At 43.1% G+C, this 17244-nt stretch overlaps 1 protein-coding gene across 1 annotated transcript in view; it reads right to left on the reverse strand.

Annotated features, from left to right (window-relative positions):
- Window positions 1-1692: 1692 nt before the first annotated feature.
- rassf4a (Ras association domain family member 4a) overlaps window positions 1693-17244 on the reverse strand; it is a 68484-nt gene continuing 52932 nt past the window's right edge. Inside the window, exons 4-11 of the mRNA XM_021606291.2 lie at window positions 17024-17139; window positions 16868-16950; window positions 13059-13222; window positions 11100-11201; window positions 10950-11001; window positions 10707-10828; window positions 8440-8537; window positions 1693-2675 (exon numbers count right to left, since the gene is read on the reverse strand). Of these exons, the coding sequence (XP_021461966.1) occupies window positions 2606-2675; window positions 8440-8537; window positions 10707-10828; window positions 10950-11001; window positions 11100-11201; window positions 13059-13222; window positions 16868-16950; window positions 17024-17139 (807 nt within the window). The 3' untranslated portion in view covers window positions 1693-2605. The remainder of the gene's footprint in view (window positions 2676-8439; window positions 8538-10706; window positions 10829-10949; window positions 11002-11099; window positions 11202-13058; window positions 13223-16867; window positions 16951-17023; window positions 17140-17244) is intronic.

Genomic DNA, 17244 nt, shown 5'->3' on the forward strand with positions numbered 1-17244 from the left:
GAAGTGGTCTGTGGTTATCACCTGCAGAACCACTCCTTTATTGGGGGTGTCTTGCTAATTGCTTATTATTTCCACCTGTTGTCTATTCCATTTGCACAACAGCAATTTATTGTCAATCAGTGTTGCTTCCTAAGTGGACAGTTTGATTTCACAGAAGTGTGATTGACTTGGAGTTACATTGTGTTGTTTAAGTGTTCCCTTTATTTTGAGCAGTGTATAATAGTGAGCTATGCCTACAAAAAAATGGAATGTTCCCTTTACCCTCTTTATGTTGGGACAAGGTGAGGAAAATGTAACCCTGTACCACCCGTGTGTGCCGTTAACCACTTTCTGTACCCCTCTCTATATCGGTCTCCTGATCTGTACTTACATCTGCCCAGTCAAAACAACTCCAATCTCCATACTTTTTTAAATTTTTTTACCCTAGTCCAAAAATCCTATGGGATTCCAATTAAAACATCTTATTAGTATCCAAGAGAAAATCCTATCAGATTTCGGAACCAGTCCTATTCTAGATCAATTGTATAGGGTAGGTTCTATCCTATAGGATAGGATCAAATCCTATAGGAAAGGTTCCAAAATCTGATAGGATTTTTAAAATTATAATCCTATAGGATTTTTTTACTATGTCATTGAGAGGACTCATCTTTGTAGCTGTGCCATTATAGAACCTGTGACAGAATGGGAAGCGCCATTGAGACTATCTCCATTTTAAAGAAAGACTTCTTCTTCTTCTTCATTTGCTGATTGCTCCCAACTCTTAGGAATCCCACCCAGTTGACAACTTTAAAATGGCGGAAGCCCTCAATTGCAATGTCCATGTTGAAACTGGTTAAATCCACGATGAGTCATCTATCTCTATGATAACAGGCACAATTCCTGCATGTGGGAATTTCTGCATCTGCAGGAACACCTCTTTATACTTCTGTTGGTCCATTTTTAAGCTAGGAGTTGGGGGCCACTCCATTACAGTAGGTTGCAGTAATGCACCATAACGTTGGATGTTAACCTCCGATAAATCCGACAGAAGAAGAAGAGGCGGTGGCAACGACAGTAGCACAGATAGAACAAGGAGCAGTTAAGGTTAGTTATAAATATCTTTGGTGGTAGCTAGGACAGGGGCAAAGGTCCGATTTAGGGCCGAGTAAAACCTTGTGGACAGATTTATTCCTCTCTCAGACTGTCAATGGGGTCAGGAGAAGTGGGACGATAATTCCAATATGTCAGACCTATCGCGCAGTCATCAATCATTAAATGTGTCTGGTTGATTTCTGACTACTCTACTTTCCCCAAAACACTGAATATGGTGACTGTATGTGGATACTTCTATTCACTATATTCTATTATATTCTTCAAATACAACGTTAATTTGGCACCAGACCACACTACTGTTTAATACTAAATGCAGAAAAATAGCATAATAACAATATGGAGCGTAATAATACATTACCGTCATTTTCAGTGAAGTGCTTTTTCACCAGATCCGCTATAACAGGGGGGCCGTGTGAAATCTGCAACAGAATGTGATCTCTCAAGATAAGGATGGTTGAACAAAGGTCATCTACACCGGAGTTAACCCTGCAGCTTCCTCGAGCTGCCGCTGCTAAATATGACAACACTTTTTTATTTTCTGTCTTTCACACGTTATAGCGGATCTGTGATGAACCATTGAAAAGGGAATCCAAACGGTCATATTTTTTCAACTGTATATAATTGCAAACTAAAACTCTCCTGTCTTTTTTACATACAGTGAAATGCTTTGTGTTTGTGTGTGTGAAAATATATATTATCCCCACCCCCCTGCTGTATAACCCTGATGGGCTAGCCAATACTTTCTCTCTAACACACACACACACACACACACACAGGTGGAGAGGGTCACTCACTCTCAGAACAATACTAACTCTGCTTCAGTCACCCTGGAAACAACTCTACCCCTTTCTGTGGGAGAACAATGAGGTGTGTGTGTGTTTTATCTGTGTGGTAAAATACAGTATGGGCCTTACAGGTCTGCTAACCCTGCAGCATACTTATGTGAACACAAGTTTAGGCCAGGGTTTCCAACTCTGGTGCTGGAGATGTGTGTTAGACGTGCAGAGCTGGGGGAAAAAAGCCTGCACGCCCTGTAGCTCTCTTATAATCTGTTACAGTGGCTAAATTAGAAATTGGCCTTGACAGAAATGTTGCCTTTCGAGGAAAGCTCAGTTTTAGAAGACCTTGACCTCTAAGACATACAGGAATCAGTATTTTACCAACAATAGTAAACAACAAGATCAATGGAATGTATTCAATCATAGACAATACAGTAGCAAAAAAGTTACAAATTCTATGAATACAGTTAATTTGCGAAGTGACAAACATTGATGCAAGATGTGGCAGTATTGCATTCTTATTGCTGTTTACATTACATTCACTACGGTAGAAAGCTTTCATCATGTCTGTAGTTTTCATTACTAGAAAAAGCTACACATGCTATGGTTCAACTGTAGTTGTACATGAAGAAAGGTCTCAGTGCTCAAACATTCTGCTTGACTTCCTCTCACTGTAACAGTGTAATGGTCCTGTGAACACGCACGCACACACACACACACACACACACACACCCTCAGACTCGGTCAGTAGTGTCAGTGATGCCCTCCAGCTGCTGTAGAATCATGGACTTCAGTGCGCTGTACCTATGGACACACACACACACACACGGTATGGTGGTGAATGGTAGTGGCCTTATTACACTTTGACAAAAACTGATTTCATGTTTATATTCTCCTAAAGGCATCTACAAATAAAAGCTTATTGGTTGCGTCCAGAGTTTAGCAGATGTCATAGCGGGTGCAGCGAAATGCATGTGTTACTAGTTCCTGTGTTACAGTTTAGTAAAAATGTTTAAAAAGTACACAAATAATAATCAAAAACTAGAATCAAGAAATAACAAATGTCAGGCAAATCCAGTTGAAAACCCAAATAACACTGTACCAGTTATCCAAAATGCAATCTATGCGAATATACACCAAAACTACCTACTAAGATTGATATGTACAGCAGTATAAATATTACAGTGAGCTATGTCAAGAATCCAGTATATAAATACACGGTGTGTATAAACAGTGTAACAAAAATGCAATTATGTACAGTGGTAGAATATTAGAATGAACTATGTGAAGAATACAGTATATTAATAAGAATCCGGTATATAATCCAGTATATAAATAAGAATCCAGTATATAAATATGGGACCCTGAGTGGCACAGCGGTTAAAGGCACTGCATCTCAGTTCTCGTGGCGTCACTACAGACACCCTGGTTCAATTCCAGGCTGTATCACAACAGGCCGTGATCGGGAGTCCCATAGGGCGACAGACACAATTGGCCCAGTGTCACCCGGATTTGGCCGGTGTAGGCCGCCATTGTAAATAAGAATTTGTTCTTAACTGACTTGCTTAGTTAATAAATAAAGGTTCAATAAATATGCAGTGTGTATAAACAAACAAAAATACAATTATGTACAGTAGTGAAATATATTAGAATAATGTCTCATACATGGGACAGCAGCATTGGCTGTGTGTGTTTGTGTATTGGCGTATGCGTGTGTGTCTTCGGAGACTGCATGTGTATAAGGTGTCTGTGTGTGTTTTGTGTAAGTGAGTCTATCTTTGTCTCATACTACTTACTACTCTCACTAACTACAGGATGGCTGTTCAGCAGTCTGATGGCCGGATACTCTCCCTCTTTGTCTCTCTTTACCACACCTGCTGTCTGAACCTCTGAATGCTCGGCTATGAAAAGCCAGCTGACATTTACTCCTGAGGTGCTGACCTGTTGCACCCTCAACAACCACTCTGATTATTAGTTGACCATGTTCGTCATCTATGAATGTTTGAACATCTTTTAATTTTTTTAAATTGTATTTCTTTATTTCACCTTTATTTAACCAGGTAGGCCAGTTGAGAACAAGTTCTCATTTACAACTGCGACCTGGCCAAGATAAAGCAAAGGAGTGCGACAAAAACAACAACACAGAGTTACACATGGAATAAACAAACCTACAGTCAATAACACAATAGAAAAATCTGTATACAGTGTGTGCAAATGAAGTAAGGAGATAAGGCAATAAACAGTAATTACAATTTAGAAATTTACACTGGAGTGATATATGACCAGATGAGGATGTGAAAGTAGAAATACAGGTGTGCAAAAGATCAGAAAAACAAAAACAAATATGGGGATAAGGTAGGTAGTTGGTTGGACGGGCTATTTACGGATGGGCTATTTACAGATGGGCTATGTACAGCTGCAGCGATCGGTAAGCTTCTCTGACAGCTGACGCTTAAAGTTAGTGAGGGAGATATACAGTGCCTTGGGAAAGTATTCGGCCCCCTTGAACTTTGCGACCTTTTGCCACATTTCAGGCTTCAAACATAAAGATATAAAACTGTATTTTTTTGTGAAGGATCAACAACAAGTGGGACACAATCATGAAGTGGAACGACATTTATTGGATATTTCAAACTTTTTTAACAAATCAAAAACTGAAAAATTGGGCGTGCAAAATTATTCAGCCCCCTTAAGTTAATACTTTGTAGCGCCACCTTTTGCTGCGATTACAGCTGTAAGTCGCTTGGGGTATGTCTCTATCAGTTTTGCACATCGAGAGACTGAAATTTTTTCCCATTCCTCCTTGCAAAACAGCTCGAGCTCAGTGAGGTTGGATGGAGAGCATTTGTGAACAGCAGTTTTCAGTTCTTTCCACAGATTCTCGATTGGATTCAGGTCTTGACTTTGACTTGGCCATTCTAACACCTGCATATGTTTATTTTTGAACTATTCCATTGTAGATTTTGCTTTATGTTTTGGATCATTGTCTTGTTGGAAGACAAATCTCCGTCCCAGTCTCAGGTCTTTTGCAGACTCCATCAGGTTTTCTTCCAGAATGGTCCTGTATTTGGCTCCATCCATCTTCCCATCAATTTTAACCATCTTCCCTGTCCCTGCTGAAGAAAAGCAGGCCCAAACCATGATGCTGCCACCACCATGTTTGACAGTGGAGATGGTGTGTTCAGGGTGATGAGCTGTGTTGCTTTTACGCCAAACATAACGTCTTGCATTGTTGCCAAAAAGTTCCATTTTGGTTTCATCTGACCAGAGCACCTTCTTCCACATGTTTGGTGTGTCTCCCAGGTGGCTTGTGGCAAACTTTAAACAACACTTTTTATGGATATCTTTAAGAAATGGCTTTCTTCTTGCCACTCTTCCATAAAGGACAGATTTGTGTAATATACGACTGATTGTTGTCCTATGGACAGAGTCTCCCACCTCAGCTGTAGATCTCTGCAGTTCATCCAGAGTGATCATGGGCCTCTTGGCTGCATCTCTGATCAGTCTTCTCCTTGTTTGAGCTGAAAGTTTAGAGGGACGGCCAGGTCTTGGTAGATTTGAGGTGGTCTGATACTCCTTCCATTTCAATATTATCGCTTGCACAGTGCTCCTTGGGATGTTTAAAGCTTGGGAAATCTTTTTGTATCCAAATCCGGCTTTAAACTTCTTCACAACAGTATCTCGGACCTGCCTGGTGTGTTCCTTGTTCTTCATGATGCTCTCTGCGCTTTTAACGGACCTCTGAGACTATCACAGTGCAGGTGCATTTATACGGAGACTTGATTACACACAGGTGGATTGTATTTATCATCATTAGTCATTTAGGTCAACATTGGATCATTCAGAGATCCTCACTGAACTTCTGGAGAGAGTTTGCTGCACTGAAAGTAAAGGGGCTGAATAATTTTGCACGCCCAATTTTTCTGTTTTTGATTTGTTAAAAAAGTTTGAAATATCCAATAAATGTCGTTCCACTTCATGATTGTGTCCCACTTGTTGTTGATTCTTCACAAAAAAATACAGCTTTATATCTTTATGTTTGAAGCCTGAAATGTGGCAAAAGGTCGCAAAGTTCAAGGGGGCCGAATACTTTCGCAAGGCACTGCATGTCTCCAACTTCAGTGATTTTTGCAATTTGTTCCGGTCATTGGCAGCAGAGAACTGGAAGGAAAGGCAGACAGAGGTGTTGGCTTTGGGGATGACCAGCTGGGGATGACCTGCTGTAGTGCGTGCTATGGGTGGGTGCTATGGTGACCAGTGAGCTGAGATATGGCGGAGCTATATCTAGCAAAGACTTAAAGATGACCTGGAGCCAATGGGTTTGGCGACGAATATAGAGCGAGGACCAGCCAACGAGAGCATACAGGTCACAGTTGTTTGGAGGTTTGTTAACACAGTGTGCAAAGAAGGGCCAGATGTATACAGAATGGTGTCGTCTGCGTAGAGGTGGATCATAGAATCATTAGCAGCAAGAGCGACATCATTGATATATACAGAGGAAAGAGTCGTCCCGAGAATTGAACCCTGTGGCCCCATAGAGACTGCCAGAGGTCCAGACAACAGACCCTCCGATTTGACACACTGAACTCTATCAGAGAAGTAGTTAGTGAACCAGGCGAGGCAGTCATTAGAGAAACCAAGGCTGTTGAGTCTGCCGATAAGATGGTGATTGATAGAGTCGAAAGCCTTGGCCAGGTCGATGAAGACGGCTCCACAGTACTGTCTTTTATCGATGGCGGTTATGATATTGTTTAGGACCTTGAGCGGGGCAGAGGTGCACCCATGACCAGCACGAAAACCAGGTTGCATAGCGGAGAAGGTACGGTGGGATTCTAACTGGTCAGTGATCTGTTTTTTCACTTTGCTTTCGAAGACTTTAGAAAGGCAGGGCAGGATGGATATAGGTCTGTAACAGTTTGGGTCTAGAGTGTATCCCCATTTGAAGAGGGGGATGACCGCGGCCGCTTTCCAATCTTTAGGAATCTCAGACGATACGAAAGAGAGGTTAAACAGACTATTAATAGGGGTTGCAACAATGGCAGCAGTTAATTTTAGGAAGAGAGGGTCCAGATTGTCTTGCCCAGCTGATTTGTAGGGATCCAGATTTTGCAGCTCTTTTAGAACATCAGCTGTCTGGATTTGGGTGAAGGAGATGCCGGTGGGGCTTGGGCTAGTTGCTGTGGGGTGTACAGAACTGTTGGCCGGGGTTGGAGTAGCCAGGTGGCAAGCATGGCCAGCCATAGAGAAATGCTTATTGAAATATCGTGGATTTATCAGTGGTGACAGTGTTTCCTAGTCTCAGTGCAGTGAGCAGCTGGACTTTACATTGTCCCTAAACATTGTGTAATTAGTGCTGAAGGGGATGCACATTTCTGTTTAAAAAAGCTAGCCTTTGCTTTCCTGACTGTGTGTATTCGTTCCTGACTTTCTGCTAGTGCAGTTCGCCACAGGGTGTTTTTGTGCTGGTCAAGGGCAGTCAAGTCTGGAATGAACCAAGGGCTATATATATTCTTAGTTCTACATTTTTTGAAAGGGGCATGCTTATTTAAATTGATGAGGAAAGCACTTTTAAAGAACAACCAGGCATCCTTCCAGGATACCCGGGCCAGGTCGATTAGAAAGTTCTGCCCGCAGAAGTGCCTTGAAGAACGATCTAGCCTTAATGGCTATGTACTCTTATAATCTCCACCGGCACAGTCAGAAGAGGACTGGCCACCCCTCAGAGCCTGGTTCCTCTCTATGTTTCTTCCTATGTTCCAACCTTTCAAGGGAGTTTTTCCTAGCTTGCTCTTTGGGGTTTTAAGCTGGGTTTCTGTATAAGCACTTTGTGACATCTGCTGATTTAAAAAGGGCTTTATAAATAAATTGTATTGATTGGCTTTATAAATACATTTGATTGACTGAAGCTACAGACAGGATTACATAAGCATTTAAGTAATTTAGCAGATGCTCTTATCCAAAGCCACCTACATTAGTGAGTGGAGACATTTTTCATACTGGTCTCCCTCGGGAAACGAACCCACAACCCTGCATTGCAAGTGCCATGCCCTAACAACTGAACCACAGAGATGGTGTGTGTGTGTGTGTGTGTGTTGTAGTTTATATCCTCCTTAAGGTGTCCTGTCAACACAGAGTAATGTTGTTCTGTAGGACATTACATTTTGTTGGTGGATGAAAGTCATTCTATTCAGCACAATGTTTACAGAAATAACACACTAACAACACACTAAAAGACAAACCATAGAAACAATATACAATAATGACAAGATGAACATTCAACTTTTACAAGAAATCTTCCTCTAACCAAACTAACTGTATCAATGGCACAGCACATTATCCAAGGCAAGTTCTGTATACTGCAGCTAGCCATTGTGTCACGTTCTGCAATGTTTACTTCCTTTAAATGAAAGTTAAAACATAAATTGTGTTGTACAGTACTTTTTGCACAGTTCAGAAATTGTTTTGCGAGAGGAAATGTTGCTCAAGAACACTAAAAACACGTAAAACACGTAAAAACCAAACAAACCCCTTAAGTAAACTTGTTTGTTGTGAAGAGTGACATACTTACTTTCTGGTCAGTTTAGAAATCTCTCTCTCCTCTTCCTCTTTCAGTTTCTCTACAAAGCTATCCAGGACTGGCATCTCAAAATTAATGTACTGAGCCACCTGGGGAGAAACAGAAGTATTGTCATATAACACCTGCAGTATTTTCTCATAACATTAAGTAGGCCTATCATTTATTTTTTACACATGAGTAGAAGAAGCCAAAATGAGAGTAGAATGGTTGGACTCTTGCACACTATGTACTTGCAAATAAACATTTATCAAATATGTTTATATGACGACAGATCTGTCAGATATAGAGTTCAAATGTATTACATTTTGAGTTCGCATCCCAAAATTACACTTCATATAAACTAAGCAGGACCCTGTCTTTCAAAGATAATTCATAAAAATCCAAATAACCTCACAGATTTTCATTGTAAAGGGTTGAAACACTGTTTCCCATGCTTGTTCAATGACCCATAAACAATTAATGAACATGCACCTGTGGAACGGTCGTTAAGACACTAACAGCTTACAGACTGTAGGCAATTAAGGTCACAGTTATGAAAACTTAGGACACTAAAGAGGCCTTTCTACTGACTCTGAAAAACACCAAAATAAATTGCAATGTCCGTACTGTGAGACGCATAAGACAGCGCTACTGGGAGACGGGACGGACAGCTGATCGTCCTCGCAGTGGCAGACCACATGTAACAACAGCTGCACAGGATCGGTACATCCGAACATCACACCTGCGGGACAGGTACAGGATGGTAACAACAACTGCCCGAGTTACACCGGGAATGCACAATCACTCCATCAGTGCTCAGACTGTCCGTAATAGGCTGAGAGAGGCTGGACTGAGGGCTTGTAGGCCTGCTGTAAAAAAGTGCTCAAAAAGTGCTCTTATCTGACGAGTCGCGGTTTTGTCTCACCAGGGGTGATGGTCGGATTCGCGTTTATCGTCGAAAGAATGAGCGTTACACCGAGGCCTGTACTCTGGAGCGGGATTGATTTGAAGTTGGAGGGTCCGTCATGGTCTGGGGCAATGTGTCACAGCATCATCGGACTGAGCATGTTGTCATTGCAGGCAATCTCAAAGCTGTGCGTTACAGGGAAGACATCCTCCTCTCTCATGTGGTACCCTTCCTGCAGGCTCATCCTGACATGACCCTCCAGCATGACAATGCCACCAGCCATACTGCTCGTTCTGTGCGTGATTTCCTGACAGGAATGTCAGTGTTCCGCCATGGCCAGCAAAGAGCCCGGATCTCAATCTCATTGAGCACATCTGGGACCTGTTGGATCGGAGGGTGAGGGCTAAGGCCATTCCCCCCATAGAAATGTCAGGGTTGCAGGTGCCTTGGTGGAAGAGTGGGGTAACATCTCACAGCAAGAACTGTGAGATGTTAAAAATCTTGTGCAGTCTATGAGGAGGAGATGCACTGTAGTACTTAATGCAGCTGGTGGCCACACCAGATACTGACTACTACTTTTGATTTTGACCCCCAGGGACACATTATTATTTTGACACATCAGGGACACATTATTCCATTTCTGTTAGTCACATGTCTGTGGAACTTGTTCAGCTTTTGTCTCCGTTTTTGAATCTTGATATGTACATACAAATATTTACACATGTTACGTTTGCTGAAAATAAATGCAGTTGACAGTGAGAGGACATTTCTTTTTTTGCTGAGTTTACATCACAGAAGACTGAAATAGAACAAAACCGCTTGACATAGAAACACCGGCGTTTCTGAAATAATGACAACAGACTTTTTGGTTTTTGAAATAATGTTGATTAATTATCAAATTATGAAAAATTTGAATAACATTCCACCTATGAGGCCACTAGGGCATTTGATTGCAGGAAAGAGCTACTACATGTTTATTTGCAAGTCCACACAGTGCACCAGAGTCCCATTAAGCTGAAGATAAATACAATGCACCCACATAACTATGATGACACAGCTGTATTGGAAAAACAACAATAACAGTATTTCAATTTGAGCCTAACATTACGCTGAACAGAGGGATATATTCACTGTCAACAATACTGTAGCAGCTGCAATAACAGTCTGCAATTAAACAGCCACTGCCCCAAATGTTAATACAGTCCTAACAGGGAAGTCTATCATCAGCATTCCATTAGATCAAATACCACTGATTATGTCACTGGGATATCGCTTTGTGTCTGTATTTGGAGGGCCACCACAACATGGAGATCCAACCTCTTAGAATACACATACAGTATGAAAGAGAGAGAGAGAAAGAGTGCAGGCTCACGTCATGTGTGACCTCCTCCCCAAGATCCGTCTCCATAATAAAGATTTTGGAGATCTTCTCACAGGGTCCATGAAGCACACGGTACACCAGAGGATACGCACTGTCCTTCAATGGGGTTCTTTCTGCAACACACACACACACACACACACACACACACACACACACACATAAATATACTATTCCATACATACCCAAGCATAAACACACACACACGGCACAAAAGAACGAGATGTGGTCACTTACCACCAGACTCATGGACCATGTAGAGAACAAACTCATCTGATTTATTCTCCACCTGGAGACACAGAGAGTCAGAAACATGACAATCACATCTGAGAAACTAGTGTGTGTGTATTGTGTGAGTGTGTGCTAAAATGTGTGTGTATAACTCACTCTGAACTTTTGTAGCAGCAGGTTGAGGACCTGTAGTGTTGTCATGGAGCTGTTGACTCGGACGTTAGTGACCGACCCAAACGCTGGAGTAAATACTGATGTCTGGCGAGAACACATGCACGAGTGCACACACACACACACAAATACACACACATACATAGCAAATATATACAGTGAAAAGGGCAGTGGGCCCAAAACGGATCTTTGAGGAACAATATAATTTACATTTACATTTCAGTAATTTAGCAGACTCTGTTAATCAGAGAGAAGTATGTGCAGTTACTGCATTCATCTAAAGGCAACTAGGTGAGACCTCCACGTATCACAGTCATAGTAAGTAAAAACAAATATGCATAAATAAAGCAGATATCAGCAAAGTCAGTGCTATAGTAAGAAAAGACAAGTGCGAGTGTTAGTGGGATTAATCAAGATACTTTTTGAAGAGGTAGGTTTTCAGATATCTCCTGAAAATGGGCAGCTACAGTGCCTTGCGAAAGTATTCGGCCACCTTGAACTTTGCGACCTTTTGCCACATTTCAGGCTTCAAACATAAAGATATAAAACTGTATTTTTTTGTGAAGAATCAACAACAAGTGGGACACAATCATGAAGTGGAACGACATGTATTGGATATTTAAAACTTTTTTAACAAATCAAAAACTGAAAAATTGGGCGTGCAAAATTATTCAGCCCCTTTTCTTTCAGTGCAGCAAACTCTCTCCAGAAGTTCAGTGAGGATCTCTTAATGATCGAATGTTGACCTAAATGACTAATGATGATAAATACAATCCACCTGTGTGTAATCAAGTCTCCGTATAAATGCACCTGCACTGTGATAGTCTCAGAGGTCCGTTAAAAGCGCAGAGAGCATCATGAAGAACAAGGAACACACCAGGCAGGTCCGAGATACTGTTGTGAAGAAGTTTAAAGCCGGATTTGGATACAAAAAGATTTCCCAAGCTTTAAACATCCCAAGGAGCACTGTGCAAGAGATAATATTGAAATGGAAGGAGTATCAGACCACTGCAAATCTACCAAGACCTGGCCGTCCCTCTAAACTTTCAGCTCATACAAGGAGAAGACTGATCAGAGATGCAGCCAAGAGGCCCATGATCACTCTGGATGAACTGCAGAGATCTACAGCTGAGGTGGGAGACTCTGTCCATAGGACAACAATCAGTCGTATATTGCACAAATCTGGCCTTTATGGAAGAGTGGCAAGAAGAAAGCCATTTCTTAAAGATATCCATAAAAAGTGTTGTTTAAAGTTTGCCACAAGCCACCTGGGAGACACACCAAACATGTGGAAGAAGGTGCTCTGGTCAGATAAAACCAAAATTGAACTTTTTGGCAACAATGCAAAACGTTATGTTTGGCGTAAAAGCAACACAGCTCATCTCCCTGAACACACCATGCCCACTGTCAAACATGGTGGTGGCAGCATCATGGTTTGGGCCTGCTTTTCTTCAGCAGGGACATGGAAGATGGTTAAAATTGATGGGAAGATGGATGGAGCCAAATACAGGACCATTCTGGAAGAAAACCTGATGGAGTCTGCAAAAGACCTGAGACTGGGACGGAGATTTGTCTTCCAACAAGACAATGATCCAAAACATAAAGCAAAATCTAAAATGGAATGGTTCAAAAATAAACATATCCAGGTGTTAGAATGGCCAAGTCAAAGTCCAGACCTGAATCCAATCGAGAATCTGTGGAAAGAACTGAAAACTGCTGTTCACAAATGCTCTCCATCCAACCTCACTGAGCTCGAGTTGTTTTGCAAGGAGGAATGGGAAAAAATATCAGTCTCTCGATGTGCAAAACTGATAGACATACCCCAAGCGACTTACAGCTGTAATCGCAGCAAAAGGTGGCGCTACAAAGTATTAACTTAAGGGGGCCGAATACTTTCGCAAGGCACTGTATGTGTGTGTGTGTGCGTACATATGCATGTGTTACCTTGTGGTTATAGAAGTGTCCATTGATGGAGAATCTGTGTGAGCGTAAGTGCTGCAGGTCGGAGTGTGCGTGTGTCTTTGACCTTCTGGTGACCCCCATGAAGGAGGCATCACTCCTGGTTCGCAGCAGCTGGGGGACCTCCTCATCGTCCTCCTCCAGACTACCTGAGGGAGAGAACAAAGAATTAGAACTTCCTCTTCCTGCTGCTCCTCCTCCTTACCCTCATCACCCCCCCCCCCCCCCCCCCCCCCCCATACTCCAACTCAAAAGTAATGTTTATACAGTGTCTGTACAGGCCATAATACTGTTAGTGTATTTATAGATATGTACAGGACCTTCGGAAAGTATTCCGACCCCTTGACTATTTCCACATTTTGTTACGTTACAACCTTATTCTAAAATTGATTAAATAAATGTTTTTCCACAACAATCTACACACAATATCATATAATGACAAAGCAAAACAGGTTTTTAGAAATGTTTGCAATTTTTTTTTTTTTTTAAATAACAGAAATACCGTATTTACATAAGTATTCAGACCCTTTGCTATGAGACTCCATGAGCTCAGGTGCTGCCTATTTACCTATACAGTATAAGGTCCCACAGTTGACAGCCCATGTCAGAGCAAAACCCAAGCCATGAGGTTGAAGGAATTGTCCGTAGAGCTCTGGGACAGATCTGGGCAAGGGTAACAAAACATTTCTGCAGGTCCCCAAGAACACAGTGGACACCATCATTCTTAAATGGAAGAACTTTGGAACCACCACGACTCTTCCTAGACCTGGCCGCCCGTCCAAACTGAGCAATTGGGGGAGATGGGCCTTGGTTATGGAGGTGACCAAGAACCCAATGGTCACTCTGACAGAGCTCTAGAGTTCCTCTGGGGAGATGGGAGAAACTTCCAGAAGGACAACCATCTCTGCAGCACTCCACCAATCAGGCCTTTATGGTAGAGTGGCCAGACGGAAGCCACTCCTCAGTAAAAGGCACATGCCAGCACGCTTGGAGTTTGCCAAAAGCCACCTATGGACTCTCAGACCATGAGAAACAAGATTCTCTGGTCTGATGAAACCAAGATTAAACTATTTTGCCTGAATGCCAAGCGTCACGTCTGAAAGAAACCTGGCACCATCCCTACGGTGAAGCATGGTGGTGGCGGCATCATGCTTTGGGGATGTTTTTCAGCGGTAGGGACTGGGAGACAAGTCAGAATCGAGGGAAAGATGAACGGAGAAAAGTACAGAGAGATCCTTGATGAAAAGCTGCTCCAGATCTCTTAGGATCTCAGACTGGGGTGAAGGTTCACCTTCCAACAGGACAACGACACTAAGCACACAACCAAAACAATGCAGGAGTGGCTTCAGGACAAGTCTTTGCATGTCCTTGAGTGGCCCAGCCAGAGCCCGGACTTGAACACGATGAAACATCTCTGGAGAGACCGGAAAATAGCTGTGCAGCAACGCTCCCCATCCAACCTGACAAAGCTTGAGAGGATCTGCAGAGAAGAATGGGAGAAACTCCACAAATCAGGTGTGCCAAGCTTGCAGCCTCATACCCAAGAAGACTCAAGGCTGGAATCGTTGCTACAGGTGCTTCAAGAAAGTAGTGACTAAAGGATCTAAATAGTTATGTAAATGTGATATATTCCATTCTAAAAAACATTTTTTGATTTGTCATTATAGGGCATTGTGTGTAGATTGATGTGGGAAAAAAACGATTTTAGAAAAAGGCTGGACAAAACCCTGGCATGACCCTGGACAAAACCCTGTCGTTCTCTGTAAACATCAAAGCAGTGACTCCCTCCTGCAGGTTAATGCCCAGAGTACGACCCTACCTCACATAGTAAGCGGCGTAGGTCCTAATCCAGGCACTTGTCATCTCCCGCCTGGACTTCTGCAGCTCACTGTTGGCTGGGCTCCTGCCTTGTGCCATCAAACCCATGCAACTTATCCAGAACGCTGCAGCACGCCTGGTGTTCAACCTTCCAAAGTTTTCCCATGTCACCCTGCTCTTCCGCACACTCCACTGGCTTCCAGTCAAAGCTCGCATCCCCTACAAGACCATGATACTTGCCTATGGTGCGGCAAGAGGAGCTGTCCCACCCTACCATCAGGCTATGCTCAAAACCTACACCCCAAACCGATTGATCACTCTGTTCTGCCACCTCTGGTCTCTTGGCCCTCCCACCCCAGCGGGGGGTCAGCTCCCTCTCCGCTCTGCCCAGTCCAAGCTCTTTTCTGTCCGGGTACCCCAATGGTGGAACCAGCTTCCCCCTGAAGCTAGGACAGCAGAGTCCCTGCACATCTTCTGAAAACAACTGAAACCCTACCTCTTCAAAGAGTATCTTAAATAATCCCACAGCAACCCCCCCACACCCCCTTCTCACACTGACCTCCCCACCCACCCCACAAAAAAAAGACTCACTGTTGACTTATTGTATTTGTTGTTGCTCTGACTGCTGATAACTACTTATGGAGGACAAACGTACTTATGACTGTGATATGTGTTTGTCTGACTTAGCTACATTACGTGAACAAAAGTATGTGGACACCTGCTAGTCGAACATCTCATTCCAAAATCATGGGCATTAATATGGAGTTGGTCCTTCTTTGCTGCTATAACAGCCTCCACTCTTCTGGGAAGGCTTTCCACTAGATGTTGGAACATTGCTGCGGGGACTTGCTTCCATTCAGCCACAAGAGCATCAGCAAGGTCGGGAACTGATGTTGGGCAATTAGGCCTGGCTCGCAGACAGTGTTCCAATTCATCCCAAAGGTGTTCCATGGGGTTGAGGTCAGGGCTCTGTGCAGGCCAGTCAAGTTCTTCAACACTGATCTCAACAAACCATTTCTGTATGGACCTCACTTTGTGCATGGGGGCATTGTCATGCTGAAACAGGAAAGGGCCTTCTCCAAAAAGTTGGAAGCACAGAAGCGTCTAGAATGTAATTGTATGCTGTAGCATTAAGATTTCCCTTCACTGGAATTAAGGGGCCTAGCCCGAACCATGAAAAACAGCCCCAGACCATTATTCGTCCTCCACCAAACTTTCCAGTTGGCACTATGCATTTGGGCAGGTAGCATTCTCCTGGCATCCGCCAAACCCAGATTTGTTCGTTGGACTGCCAGATGGTGATGAGTGATTCATCACTCCAGAGAATGTGTTTCTACTGCTCCAGAGTCCAATGGCGGCGAGCTTTACACCACTCCAGCCGACTCTTGGCATTGCGCTTGGTGATCTTATGCTTGTGTGCAGCTGCTCAGCCATGGAAACCCCTTTCATGAAGCTCCCGACGAACAGTTCTTGTGCTGACATAGCTTCCGGAGGCAGTTTGGAACTCGGTAGTAAGTGTTGAAAGCAAGGACAGATGATTTTTACGCAGTACGTGCTTCAGCACTCGGCAGTCCTGTTCTGCGAGCTTGCATGGCTATCACTTAGTGGCTGAGCCGTTGTTTCTCCTTCACAATAACAGCACTTACAGTTGAACGGGGCAGCTCTAGCAGTGAAGAAATGTGACGAACTGACTTGGTGGCATCTTATGACGGTGCCACGTTGAAAGTCACCGAGCTCTTCAGTAAGGCCATTCTACTGCCAATGTTTGTCTATGGAGATTGCATAGCTTGGTTTTCGATTTTATACACCTGTCAGCAACGGGTGTGGCTGAAATAGCGGAATCCACTAATTTGAAGCGGTGTCCACATACTTTTGTATAAAATGTATCTTAAGATGAATGCAATAACTGTAAGTGGCTCTGAATAAGAGCGTCTGCTAAATTACTAAAATGTAAATGTCTGTGTGTGTGTACTTACTGGTCAAGGCAGGGTCAGTAGTTCTGTCGAGTATGTTGTTGTTAGATTCTGTCTGCTTTGGAAGAACCTGGGATCTCTCATTCCTACAAACACAAATTATTGACATAACTGATTGGCACTCACATAGGCTTAGTGCATTTGTGTGTGTGTGTGTACCTGTTGACTCCTCCATAGTGGAGTCTCTCGTTGTCGTCGTGCATCTGCAGTCTGATTGGTCGCCGCAGACCCCAGTAGATATTCAACAACCCCTCGATGACCAGTGCTTGCTCCTCCTACACACACACACACACACACACACACACACACACACACACACACACACACACGGTGTGTCTGTATAAAACTTGCTGGCTCATGTTCTACTCATTCTCTCACTC

The sequence above is a fragment of the Oncorhynchus mykiss genome, chromosome 1, assembly GCF_013265735.2.
Source record: "Oncorhynchus mykiss isolate Arlee chromosome 1, USDA_OmykA_1.1, whole genome shotgun sequence".
Classification (NCBI taxonomy): domain Eukaryota; kingdom Metazoa; phylum Chordata; class Actinopteri; order Salmoniformes; family Salmonidae; genus Oncorhynchus; species Oncorhynchus mykiss.